The sequence below is a fragment of the Mercenaria mercenaria genome, chromosome 1 (genome assembly GCF_021730395.1).
Source record: "Mercenaria mercenaria strain notata chromosome 1, MADL_Memer_1, whole genome shotgun sequence".
NCBI lineage: Eukaryota > Metazoa > Mollusca > Bivalvia > Venerida > Veneridae > Mercenaria > Mercenaria mercenaria.
The window spans coordinates 20,575,225-20,589,788 of NC_069361.1; the positions used below are offsets into that span (position 1 = coordinate 20,575,225).

The 14,564-nt window shown below is 35.0% G+C and overlaps 1 protein-coding gene across 1 annotated transcript; it reads right to left on the reverse strand.

The window, feature by feature from the left end:
• Window positions 1-554: 554 nt before the first annotated feature.
• On the reverse strand, window positions 555-6,738 carry LOC123524154 (tryptophan--tRNA ligase, cytoplasmic-like). Its single transcript, XM_053541653.1, has 8 exons — window positions 6,515-6,738; window positions 5,865-5,979; window positions 5,318-5,437; window positions 4,569-4,754; window positions 2,787-2,994; window positions 2,341-2,514; window positions 1,782-1,925; window positions 555-1,581 (listed from the first exon to the last, which is right to left on the reverse strand). Exons 1-8 carry the CDS (start codon window positions 6,609-6,611, stop codon window positions 1,411-1,413), a joined length of 1,215 nt encoding a protein of 404 aa, XP_053397628.1. The 5' UTR covers window positions 6,612-6,738; the 3' UTR covers window positions 555-1,410.
• Window positions 6,739-14,564: the final 7,826 nt, after the last annotated feature.

Genomic DNA, 14,564 nt, shown 5'->3' on the forward strand with positions numbered 1-14,564 from the left:
AGGATGCAAAATTGAGATCTACAGTCAATCTAGTTCTACAAGACTACAAAGTATCTTTGGGCACAGGGAGGGGTATGGCGTGGTCACAAGTCGTTCCTCTATGTTAAAAATACATAAGGAGTGTAATAGCTAACCAGATGCAATCAACATGCAATGAGACTGCGACTAACTTGGTATAATACCACGAGGTGTTTTCTTTACCTACCAGTTTGTTACATGTTGTTGAACTTGCCAAGGTTTCACTGGTTTTCAAACATTTATAATGGTAATCTATAAGACAAAATAATGTGACGAGTTGTTGTACAGAGCATTTTCAATACGACGGATGCATTTCGGCCAGATGGCATTTACTTATCAGATATAGACTTACATTCTTTTTAAGTTTTCTATAGAGAATTAAACTGAATCAAACATCTTCTCAGGGTCAATTCTCAATAACTTCATTTCGGTTTGAGATACACTAGAGGAGTAGTTTTATGCCTGGCTTTATTCATTTGGCAATAAGTTTCAACTACGAGTGGTAAATGTCGATGAATTCGTATCACTTGCCCCACATCGCTGTGGGTTCCAAACCTCGCTTACGGCATTTGTTTGGGAAATTTGTGCTTGACACCAGTAAAGGTAGACTCACACGAAAAACTTATTTGGAATGAGCCACAACAGAAACTCTAAACTAATAATAAATTTGTTACTTTTTACTTGGAGCTCACGTGGCCGACGTACGCTGGAGCGTTCGTTCATTAAATAAAACGAGATTTTTTATTGCCGCTTACGTGACCGACATAGGGGGTTGGACGAAACGAACTGGTCCAATAAGCATGATCCAACATCAAAACAAACAGAAAGATAAAACATATTATACCATATAAGCCAAGATACTTTTGAATATGATTATGAATACTTATGATAGATTATGACTTTCTTTGATTATTTTAATATTTTTAGTAATATGTTTGGACAAACAATATAAGTCACTTCACATAAACAAATTACATAACAAATGTTCAGTCAAAAACACAATTTGCACATTTAACTGTTTTACAATTAAGCATATGGAATGCGAGCATCAGTATATGGTGATGCCAATCTATATCATTCTGATTACTGTAAAGGTGTAGGTAGTGTGAGGTACCATTATCGAATACGAACCTCCTATACACTCACATGGATTTAAGTTATTAGTTTGGAATTACATTTCATAGGAAAATCTTTCGTGGCGATGTCAATGAGATAGACTTGATATACTGAGTCTGTCTAGATTGCGGTCTACTCTTCTATAGCTTTTGTACATACTGTGATATTTGACAACGCACGTTCATGATGATACTCGTCAAATGTTTTATTAAATTCTGATTATAAGAATTAACACTATGCAAAAGTTACTGTTTCAAGAAAGTTTTAGAAATATTTTTACATCACATTCTTGTATTTGTAAATAAGTGGTCTTGGCGACATAAATTTTGTTACAATGTCGTCCGTGACGTTTTCACGCTCCTCTTGTATTTTTCTGACTGTCTTTTTAAGAACTATGATCAGCCTTTCCTTCAGTTCCATCGCTGATAATCTCCGTGTTTCGTAATCCTATAAAATGCAATACTGCATTGAAATACTCTTTTTTTTCTAAATAATTTGTCTTTACAAATTAAAGGTCACTCATCTTTGCGAAGCTTTATTAAAGAAACCATTTCTGTGATTATTTTAAATTCTATTTTATAGCATGTGACTATTTAAGTGTAATGCAGGAATAAATTAATATACTGAAATTACGAAAATGGTATCACCTGTTTGATTTCATTCCATTCCATTTCATCTTCAAAAAAGAACTTCGCCAATTGATAAGAGATGTCTGACTCTAGGTTCTCTCTCTTACCATACACTGGACCCATTCCACTGCTTACTCTGTCATTTACCTTCACCTCTTGTATCTTATGTAAAAATGCAAACTTACGACGTTACATTCTAGCTACTAGATATGTGTTAACAGATAATTCACATTTACGAATTGCAGTCCATATGGTAATACTACTGATACAAGTATAGTACAGTTGGCTAGAGACTCGGGCTTAATATCTACCTTTTCAACATCATGCAAAATGTATTCCTGGCTGAATTTAGGAGAAGAACACGCCAATCCGTCCATCTAAACTTCTCTTGTTTGACCTTTATATATCAATCGATAAGCCTTGTCTGTCTAAGTCGTTAATTAAACAAGTTTAAAATTATTTCATGAAAAGACAGTATTTAATTACTTATTGTAGTTGCGGTATTATTTGAAATTGAACTCGTCTACGTATCCTTAAGCTTAACGAAAAATATTCCTTTTTAAATATTAAAATATACCTTCTTTTCAATCTCGTGTTCTCTGTCGGTTAGAAAAATTGCAGAATTTTTATCACTAGCGCTCATTTTAGTTTTGGCTCCATTCAGAGCAGGAAGGAAGGTAGCATGGATTAAAGCTGGTTTTTTACCAATAATGAACGGAGCCACTTCTCTTGTTACTTGAAAGAAAATGTGCTGGAAGGGTGTATAATGAAATCATGTTAAAAGGTACAGAATTATGCATGACATGGTAATAAATGTTATGTTGTACGAATGTTTTTGGATTTTTACATAAAGAATTCATTTTAATAAACTTGAAATCATTCTCAAGAAGATTTCTAAGACGCAGTCTTAACAAATTTTTAACTTGTATCTCCTTTATCTATTAGACGAATGATTTCATTATAGGAGTATTGTGAGTTCAAATTTTTCAACAATGTCAATAATGTTGTAAAAAAAATAGTAACCTGGTCTAAAGCACAAGGAATAAGACATGCAATGTCCTTACTGCCACAAAATATTTCAGGGAAAGAAGAGCAGAAACTTGGGGCGGCCTGTATTGCTGGAAAGCTGGTCTTGCCTATCGAGTCACGTTTTCCAATTCCGAACTTGTTCATCACCTCGCCGTTTGTGACTAATTTCTCAATTCTGCAGATGTTCTTGTAAAAAGGAGGACTACGGTAATGTGTAAAATAATTGACTATTATCATAACAGTTTGTCTATTATAAATATAAACATGAAAATATATAAATACAAGGTCAATATGAACCCTCTCTAATCCAAAACTACCTAGCTAAATTAGGAATACTTCGGGCTCAATTGGGCATGAAAACAAAACCTAAGTATATATAACTTCCAGTCAAACGAGTGTTAACACAATAAACGTTTTAGACATCTCTAAACATTCTTGTACTTTTTGTGTTTGACCAACTACTTTACCATATGCCCGTTTTGAAAAAAAGCGGACGTATTGACTTTAAACTTAACATATAGGAGGTTGCGATGTGACAATATGCAGAGCGCTTGAACCGGCTCTGTATGTCAAATGTCAAGGTCATAAATTGAGTTAAAAAGTCAGAACTGTCCATATTTCGTGTCTGGAGAATAATTAAATAAGCATGCGAGATATTGACTTCAAACTTGGCATGTTGGTAGGTGGCGATAAGATGATGTGCAGAACACAAAAGCCGGGTCTCTAGTTCAAAGGTCTAGGCCACAAATTGAGCTCAAAGGTCAATCTGTCCATCATATTTCGTGTCCGGAGCATGACTTATTAACCATTCAAGGTATTGACTTCATACTTGGTATGAAGGTAGGTAGTGATGAAGTGATGTGCATAGAACTTGAATCTGGTCTGTAGATTTAAGACCAAGATCACAAATTGAGCTCAAAGGTCAAATCTGTCCGTCATATTTAGTGCCCGGAGGATAACGTATTAACCATTCAAGGTTTTGACTTAAAACTTGGGATGTAGGTAGGTGGTGGTGATGAGTCAACGTGTGGGGTTTATGAACCAGGGTGGTAGGCCAAAGGTCACGGCCACAATGAAGTCAAATCTGCCCTTCATATTTCATTTCCAGAGCATAATTTAAAAAGTGTTAAAGGTATTGACTTGAAACTTGGAATAAAGGCAGGTGGTGATGAGTCGATGTGCAAACTACAACAATCTTCATTACATCCCGTACACCCACTTACCCATCTCCAACCCCTCCCTCAAAAAACATGTAATTTATTTTTTTGCCGTTTAGCATCTTGTCAACACCACACACACAAACGCATGCACGGACGCACGCACACACACACACACACACGCACACACACACACACACACACACGCACGCACACACACACACACACACAATGCTCCTACATACACACCTCCCACCAAAAGAAAATTTTAAAATTTTGCTTATTCTTTAAATTTCGCTTCCGTCCTCCTCTGATATAACCCTTTGGGCGTATATTGCCCCGCTTGGCGGAGCTTTTGTCTTCATCACAAGGTCGTGAGTTCAATCCCAGGACGAGGCGTATGTTCCCCTTGAAATCATTCGTCCTCCACCTTTGATTCATGAGAAAAAGTTGGCATTACTTGTGGAGAACAGGTTGGCACTTTTACAATAACCAGAAACACAGGTTAGGTAAACAGCCCGTCAAAACGAACTAAAATTAGTCAAGAATCCAAAAATATACATATACTTCAGAACATAAGATAAACAGAATAATTCAAGTCAGAATGATATTTACTTACCACATATATTCGAAGTTAGAAAATATAAATGTTTTCTTCTCATCAAAACCAAATGCTATTATGTCTTTTGCATTCTGACGTGACAGTTTAACTGCTTCTTCTGGTGTTGAAATTCCCTTCCGCAAATATTTTTCATCATCAGTCAACTGTATTACAAGAGGTACGTCAAATGTATCTTGCAACCATCTGAATGTAGCAAATATTGTAATCAATAGTATGATTCAAAGACATTGGAATTGAATTTAAATATGGTTTAATACTGCCCTGACACTGTTTGTGCAAGCTTAACATTTTTGAACGAATGTTAATCTTTCTATGGGAACAAACTGAAAATAAGGAAAATGACAAAGTTAATTTCGACCATAACTTCTGACGTGTACGTTTCTGTCTAATTCACATATTTTCAAGCTTAGCTGAAATGTAATTATATTCTTAAAGGAGTCAATTTAGAATCACGTTTCGTAATTTGTTTCTTACTTCTATCCATTCCCTGGATATGTACATAAGATCCCAGTAAATGAATCAAAAGTTAAACATAAGTAAAACAAAAGATCATTGTGGCACTTAGATTTGTGCTGTAGTATGGTTATTACTAGTGTGTGGTTCTAAATTAATATTTTGAACAATTGAACAACCTTTTGTTATGAAGACTTGAGATATGAAGAACTCAAGTACACAACCACGTAAACTTAACAATACTGTAGCTAAATGACTTTAGTAGTTCTGATGAATACTTTTAAAATACATACTTTGTAAACTGAAAAGGTACAAGATGCCCAAGATGCAAAGATTCTGACGAAGGCCCGCGTCCTGTATATAGGTAAAATGGCTTTCCCGCTTGGTACAAATCCAAGATGTCATTCATCATACTGCCAAATAAAACTAGCCCAGATATCATATCAGTACAGGTTCTGAATTTCACATTTAGTTTACATCATTGAAATTAAATAAGAAATAAGCGGTTTTGTTCATCATTATGACAGCTCAGCATATAAATGCATATGTGACAAAACGATGACATTTGACTGTCCGGCATTATTTCAATTTATACTCAAACTGACAATTAAATCATCTGTTTACTTTTCAGCTATATTTGCAAATGAACGTGCTATGTGCTGCAAAGGACAATGTGTGAAGTGTGGGCGGACACCTGATATAAGACATTGCTACCTACGAAACAAACTAGATCGTAGTCAATGCTACAAGTATTCTAAAGCAATGCTGCCTGCTCTCCGTGGACACATTCAAGACTTAGTAAATAATTGTCTTTTCAGTTTCAATATTGCTTAGGAATACCTGTGAGAAATGACAATTCCTCTTCTCAGAAAATGATGGGCTGGTTTTCCAGTTATATCTTCTATCCTTTCTATTAGCTCGTCATTAATCTTCTCACAGTCTGCATAATGTTTTCCTAAAACAGAATGTATGTTATACGTATATTTGAATAAAGCTTAAAACTGGGTAGGTTTGAGTTTGTCCCTGCAATAATGGTTGTAGATTGAAAGACTAATTCCTAATTTTTACGATTAAGATATAACATAGAAGTGGGCTTAATTATTCATAAATGTCTGATTTCACGTTACATTAATGACACAGAACAGAAAGATCAAACAAATACAAGAAAGTGACATACATTTCACCTGACATAAAGGGCGTAGCACAGAAATTTCAAATAAATACAAGAAAGTGACATATATTTCACCTGACATAAAGGGCGTAGCAAAGAATAATCAAACAAATACAAGAAAGTGGCATACATTTCACCTGACATAAATAACCAAACAAATACAAGAAAGTGACAGACATTTCACCTTATATAAAGGGCGTATATACTTAGCACAGAATAATCAAACAAATACAAGAAAGTAACAGACATTTCACCTTACATAAAGGGCGTAGCACAGAATAATCGAACAAATACAAGTATTATCAACAACAGAGCTTACCTTTTAAGAGTGTGTCATAGTCAATTCCACTCGCCGAGGTTGCTGTTACTTCCCACGGAGTAACAACATCTTGAACAGCAGCTTTTTTATTTGCCATAACAACAAATGTATAAATACAGCTAAACGAAATATTAAACGAAAATACTGAATCAACTTATTCGTGTATAACCTTGTAAAATTTATCGGGAGTGATTAGGTTGTCAGTCGATCAGGTTTCGACTTGATAGAAAGAGCAGTAGTTTTTACAAATAAAATAAAATGGCAGAACTTTTGGAAACGTGCCAAGAGAGTACGGTCGATATAGAAAATCTTCGAATAAGGGTAGGTTCAAAAGTAAATAAATAAACACAATGATAACTAAACAGTGCCAAACATGGACATGTAAAGTTCAGCACGATATAAATGAAAGATGAATGGAATAATAAAACACACATTTTTAACAAATAGATACAAACATGCATTAAGTAGGATTACAACAGGGAACTGCATAGGAACGGTCTGTGACACTGAGGAGGTTAGGCCAGTTATTTGGTGTCATACTTCACTCTTTATCCATATGATTCAACATTTGTATATTACGAGTCAAAGTAAAAAAAAATGTATTCCTGCCAGGTGAATTCCAAACATACGAAAGGGAAATTGTTACACATACATATTCCTATATATTTAAAATAAAATAACGCTGGCAATTCGCGGAAGTCGGATTTTGAAACAGATAAGCATAGCGCTTGTGGAAACAATCAAAACGTAACTTATAAAATTAATATTAGAAAACATGTTTTGTCACATCGCTCACCTGCGTTTCACAGTTTTGACAGGGTCACGCAAGGAAAGCATCTGTGAAAATATTTTGAAATATGGTTAGTTTGTACGATAGGAAGATTTTTATAGTTTCTTCTAAACAAACGGGTAAGTGATGTGTGTGGGTGGTGGAGGAGAAGACGACAACAGATGCTAAGGCTATCATGAATTTATTTGAGGACAGGATACTTTTGGGTCGGGGGAAATATGGGTTGGAATTTTATACTCAGTCTGAAGTAATTTGAAGAGGGTCACCAAAGGTTAGCAATTATTTAAAATTCGAGCCAGCGGTTTTAGAGAAGATCTTCAAAGTTTTCAATAATGCAATATAGAAAATCACTAGCCTCACCCTTTAGTAGCTATGATTTTAAGAAACTGAAAGAGTGGAAGGAATTCTGTAGAGGATCAAGTAAGGGGCGGCCAAGTTTTTCAATGAAACAGAATCATCAAAAGGAATTTGGTAGAAGGTCACCAAACATATCTCTGCGAAATTATTTTGAAATCAGGGAAGTACTTTAATAGAAGACGACTTACAGCCTCGAGGTTTCAAAATCCAGTTCTTGGCGGCAAGGTAGTCTTTATCATCTTTACTAACTATGAAATTAGAACTTTCGTAAACTTACCTCTTTATGTTGTATTTAACGTTTTATATTATATATCCGTGTCTCTTGTTTGGTTTTATGTCTGAATATTTAAAGTGATTTATGATCTTTTATATTTTAGGTCTATTGTAATGCTCTTCTTAACGTATGAAAATATTTGTATAATGTTGTATAAATCTAACATATAAAAAATGATTATAGATAAAAACAACAAATCAGTAGGGTGTGAAAAAGCAGTATCTAGTTTTCAAAGCTTTTCAGCATATCGAGACTACTAAAACAATACAAGTGCAATTGATATTTTAAAATTTTACCCAAAATATGTAAATACAGTTTGGCTTGGTCAATGTTTTGTCTCAACAATGTAAAGTATGTTTTAGTTGTTTTTGTTTACTTTTAAATAAAATAAGAAAACAACGAAATAGCGGATTATATTGTAAAAGAACATTAACTAGGAGGGGGTCTGAACTATCAAAAAAAAAACGAACAAACCTTTATTATAAAAATTAGCAGTATAAAACTAGACGTTCGTTAGGCTTGGGTCTTTAAAAGTAATTCGATGACCTTGAATTAGTCTACCTATTTCTCAATATCACACAAAGAAATGTGTTTCAAGTGCAAGTAAAACTAGTTTTATTTATAGATCGTCCTTCATTTTTTCGTGGAGACGTAATTGAATTCCGAAATTGATTATGTAATCATACTTTTAAAAAACAAAGACAAATATCAAACAGGGAATGCCATGTACCAAAACGAAACCTACAGCAGGCAGACGTGCACACCACACACACATACACATACACGCGCACACACACAAAGTCAACATACGAGGACAAAACGAACAAACAAAGGAACACACACACAAACACGCGCACACACACAAAGCCTACACAAGAGGACAAAACGAACAAACAAAGGAACACAGTGGGGCACCACCTTGGAACGGTCAGTGGCAAAAATACCACTGGGGAGCTTAAACCGGTTTATGGTGCGCACTCAACCTCACTCTTACCCCCACCATGTTCCAAAGACACGGGACAGTGTATATAAAAGTAATCCCCTCCAGGTGAATCTCTAACACACGTAATGGAAACAAAAATACTGATATTGAATAACCTTCATGTTTTATTTTGTCTTTTTTATATCTGTCACATTCTTTTCATTATTCTTTGTGTCAATATACTGACCCATTACAAATATATGTAAGCATAAGTATCAATTAATATGCCCCTTTTAAGCATGTATCTTATCTATTAGAGTTATACAATGATGAATGTAGATAAGATACAAAAATATGTATGTACTTTCAAAATAATTCTCCCTTGGATTTCACATTAAAAATATTAAAGCACTGATGTGCAAAATCGACACAAACAAAATATATGTAGCGATTACTCGATAGCTAGGGTTTTCATTCTAACCATGTTTAAAAATAAAATTGTTAAGTTTACTTGAGAGCGACAACGAGCAACTCCTCTCTTCGGACACACCCGGTAATAGACAGATAAAATTACTTTGGTAAGATATGCATGATACATAGCTTATTAAAACCACAGTCATGGTATAAAAAATTTTAAATGGTACTTGATCATAATTACCACACCGACACCACAATTTCCATTGTCACACAGTGGTCCTTTGTGCTGACTGATTGACAAACAGGTGCTCTCATTCCGAGCTCGATCCTGGCACTCAACGCTTAAATGTGTACGAGGCGTGAGGTTCGAATGTCAAACACTGGTGTATCGCCTCAGTTGCCTTCATTCACTAATAATATTAGTAAAAGGCATACATCTGGCATATTAGCAATTTTATTTTCTTTTGATCAGTTTTTTTTTCTAAATTTCAATCATTCACTTTGCCTGACATTATCACACAGTAGTTGCATGATAATATGAAACGTCTACATATTGTCACTGATAGGAAAGAAATACAACCAATCAATATTTAAACTCTTATTTATCTATACTCTGACTACTGAGCGCAAAATAGTTGGATTATCGTTCGTTTTATTGTGCGCGGAAAAGTACAGTTATATGAATTAGCCAGTGACAACTGACCATTAACAACACATAGGTTTATTACATTGCGAAACAATACATATTGATAAGATATTCATGAAAGAAACATTTTCTTTATTTTGCTAAAGGGAAAATTGAGATAGTAAGTTACAAATTATCATCGTCTTGTTTCTGTCTCGAAAACCTTTTAACACCAGTTTGACTTAATCGCCCTAATGCGGTGTTACGTCATTCGAGAAAAACTCGTTTAAAGTTACGTCAGAGAAATTGGCGAAGTTCAACACGTTTTCGCGTCAATTAATGCATTTTATCCATTAATACTATATTATTGGCACAATAATTGAATGAAGAGACAAACGGCATTTATCAAGCATGTATTTTAACATTTCCGTGTTTTGCCATTTCGTTTCATTATCAAATAACTTATAATTTATCGCCCTTTGTATCAACACGCCATTTGTAAACATGAAAGGTAATTTGACGATCAATTTAAAGGGATAATGAATGACAATGCGCATATTAGCAGGTAACTAAATATTTCCACAATATGAAGGTTTGTAAAATATTATTTTAATTCGTATCGACAGTTTTGTCCGTTTTTTTTTAAATATATCGGAATTGGGCTGTTCCAGAAAATATCCACCCGAATTCCCCCTGTGGAGTCAGTTTTTTTAAATTATCCCGCCCCCTCCCAGAGACATTTTAACCCCCAGTCTCTTCACAACTAGGTTACCTCAAAATACCCCCATCCCCTCCATCAAAAATAACCCCCTCCCAATCTGGTACCTCCAAATATCCCCCTTCCCCTCCCATGTATCTGTGAAATCTTGAAAACTGCTTCCACACTACACAAACTAAATACACCCCCTCCTTCCCTCTAGACCCCCACTCCACCTCCCTCGTTTCCTTTTATTGTAAATTACCCCCTCCCATATCCCCACAAAACTGCTTCCTTGGGTATATAGCTAACTTTTTTTCCACAACAGTTTTGACTCATAGTAGTTCTAATCAGTATGAAAGACCAGTATGTCCATATTTATGTAGTGACTGACAGGAACAGTTTTATCACATCTGTTGTTAGTTTAAATCATTTATTTCTTATTCATGTCAAACCCACATTAATTATAAAAGTACAAAGAATATTGATGTTTGTTTTTATTTTGTATGAAACAGATACTCAATAGCTTTTCATGTAAATTTGCATTCAGTTCACTTGACCATGGTTGTTGGATTCCTCACCATTACATTATGTTCTTTGGAAGTTACTGACAGGAAGTTACTGTCACGAAGCTTACTTTTTTCCACAATAGTTTTGACTCTTATTCTCTTATCAGTAGTTCTAATCTGTATGAAAGACCAGTATGCAAAAAGTCACAGGCTTGTCCATATTTATGTAGTGACTAACAGGAACAGTTTTATCACATCTGTTGTCAGTTTAAATCACTTTTTTCTTATTCATGTCAAACCCACATTGATTATAAAAGTACAAAGAATATTGATGTTTGTTTTTATTTTGTATGTAACAGATACTCAATAGGTTTTCATGTAAAATTGCATTCTGTTCAGTTCACATGGTTGTTGGATTCTTCACCAATACATTATGTTTTTTGGAAGTTACTGACAACTTCCACACATTAAATGAATATATTTTAAACTTTATAGCGTTTTGTTTAGAAAGTCTTGCTTTGGATTAAAACATAAATATAAATCTTTGGGTTCTATGTACTGAGGTTACTAGCTAGCCTAGGCAACCTTTAATCTTTTAAGGACACTTTTATTTTTTGAGTTTAGTAATTCGATGAATTTCATAACACTCGGATGTCTATAGTAGTAAGTATTAATATAAATCCTCCTTAGATCACTGTATAGTTTGCACTTTATGATAAAATGAAATTCGTCCTCAATGTCATTGAGGTCACAGAGGACACATTTCCTTAATACAGTAATCATTTATGGGTTTTTACTGTACACCGATGCTCGTTCACCCCTGTAGAAGACTTCTTTTTCTGTGGTAACATGTCGGTCTTTCGAAACGGATAGAACACACTCGCTTGCTGATGTTTAATTTCTTTGAATCCCTCAAACACCGGTGAGCAATTTCAACAGATGTACCTCTAACTGAAATCGAATGTAAACTATCTGTATACAATATCCCGAAACAACTTGCAGTTTATTAGTCTTTAGATGTGATGGGACTAGAATTATTTCATAATATTTAACCTTTAATATAAATATACCTAGCAACTTGTAAACCAGCTATTCAATCATTGATAATTTTATTTTATTTTAAGAAGCACTGGAGTCCCAGAAGAAAGGCCATCTTAAAATAAGTGAAATTGCCTTACAAAGTCCACTTCCGAGTAAATCCTTTAATACGTGTGGGTATGATATTTCAGGTTCTGCTATATAAAACTAACTTATAAATTTGAACCCAAAATGCAACATTAATCTTCTTGAGTCTTACTGTGTTAAGAAATTATGTAAACATTTGTATACAATTATTTCAACTACGTAATTGTGTAACAAAGTTATGCCCCGTACACAAAGTATTGCTATATCCCTGTAATAAGAGGTTTGAACCCAAAGTTCGACCTGGAGGGGATTACTTTTATTTACACTGTCCCGTGTCTTTGGAACATGGTGGGGGTAAGAGTGAGGTTGGGTGCGCACCATAAGCCGGTTTAAACTCCCCAGTGGTGGTTTTATCACTGACCGTTCCAAGGCGGTGCCCCACTGTGTTCCTGTATTTGTTTGTTTTGTCCTTGTGTGTTTATTTTGTGTGCGTGTAGTGTGCGAGTGTTGTTCGTGTGTGTCTTGGGGGGGGGGGGGGCTGCGTTTTTGGGGCGTGGCTTTCCCTGTTTGTTGTTCTTTCTTGTTTTTGTGTGTGCGCGCGCGCGTGTGTGTGTTTGTGGTGTGCACGTCTGCGTGCTGTGGGTTTCGTTTTTGTTTTTTTTTGGGGGGGAGGGGGGGTGGGGGGGCTGCGTTTTTGGTGCGTGGCATTCCCTGTTTGATATTTGTCTTTGTTTTTTTCGGAGCAGGGTCTTGCAATGCGACACGGTCTTGCTTCGGTAAACATTTGTGTAAATATTTCAAAATCTCTCAAAGAATACCCAAGCTCCGGGCAAGAATTACTCTTCTTAAACTTATGAAGTAATGTAAAGTTTGAATGTTGGTCAATACAAGTAGCTGTCCGGACACAATATATAACACTTGGCAACAGATTTGACGCCAAAGTGTGACTTTTGCATAATAGGTACCTACCTGAATGTGCATCATATATCCTTAATTTATGGATATTACTTGTGTGAAGTTATTTGAAAATTGGTGGAAACCCGGTCAAGAAATTGCAGACGAACGGACGCATGGATGGACGGAACCAGCGACAATCACTGCTTTGTGACCAGTAGGGCGGTTAAAATGGTTTTATCCAGAAATTATTAGAAATAGTACGAAGGGATCATACACAAGTATATAGAAACGTGTACACTCATTGTGTACACGTATAATCAAATAAAAGACAAAAGAAATTGCAAATCAAAGATAGATAAAACATATACTCAACTAGAAAAAGTTGAAACTCTATAAGTCACCAAAATATGCATGACGAATGGAACCAGTAGGGCATCTAAAAATGACAACTAGGCAGTGTGCGCTTGTATTCTCGATAGCCAAAATCATCTAACTTTTACAACTGCCTGTTGCATTTTAGGCAGTCATATTTTTCACCCATATCTTGTAAACGTCTAATTTCTTTCCAGATGGAACGTAGAACCCAGTAATTTCCAAAATGACACATCTATTGAAACCGAATGATTAAAGTTTTCACAGATTGCTCATAAACAAAGACATTTGCATAAACTTTGGATTTTTGTCGACTCATTTAGACTGAAAAAAATGTTTGGAAATTTCTAAAACATTAACGATTGTGTTCAGTCTGGAACATATAAATGTAAGGTATGCCCATTCCTTAACGAAACTGTCAAACTGTCTTCGTATAAATAGAAATAAATGAAAAACTCAACCCACCCATTTACATCGGGTTTATTTTTAAAATATTGGACTCTATGTGGAGCCCCATTGAAAGCAGTCCAGTATTAGAAGTACAAATGAATGACGTCATGACAGTGTTTCAAACTATTGATACAGGGATAATACACGTTTTTTTGGATTAATTTCTGCAGAAGCCCGTAGGAATGTTTGTGACCGAGCCGAACGTCGAGATCACAAACATATCAAACAAACGAGTATTATCGCTGTTCTTACATAAAAAACATGGCACGAAGACTAAATTTATTGATTTAATATGCGATGATTTTACGACTCCGGTACAATTTTTAATTACAATTCTGTTGTACTTGGAAACGGTAAACATGTTTTGAATATCTATAACCAGAGTCAACAAATCAACAACACTACCAAAAGCATGTATTGAAGGTTTTTAGACTTTTTTTGATTTCTCGTTATCACAAATATGACATTTTGCATATTACATAAAATGTTGTTGTCAGGAACAGTAACTTTACATTCGAATTCTTTTGAGTACATACACATTTCGAGTACGGATGAATACGAACGTATGACAATAATTTACTTCCAATATTTATACGAATTCTGTTAGAGATTAGT

Bases quoted from the DNA above. Each gene is read 5' to 3' on its own strand.
- LOC123524154 (XM_053541653.1), bottom strand. From the start codon at position 6,611: ATGGCAAATAAAAAAGCTGCTGTTCAAGATGTTGTTACTCCGTGGGAA. The intron at 4,755-5,317 runs GTATGTATTTTA...TGCTACATTCAG, and splicing joins GTACCTTTTCAGTTTACAAA to ATGGTTGCAAGATACATTTG. The intron at 1,582-1,781 runs GTGATACCATTT...TGCATTTTATAG, and splicing joins AATGGAATGAAATCAAACAG to GATTACGAAACACGGAGATT.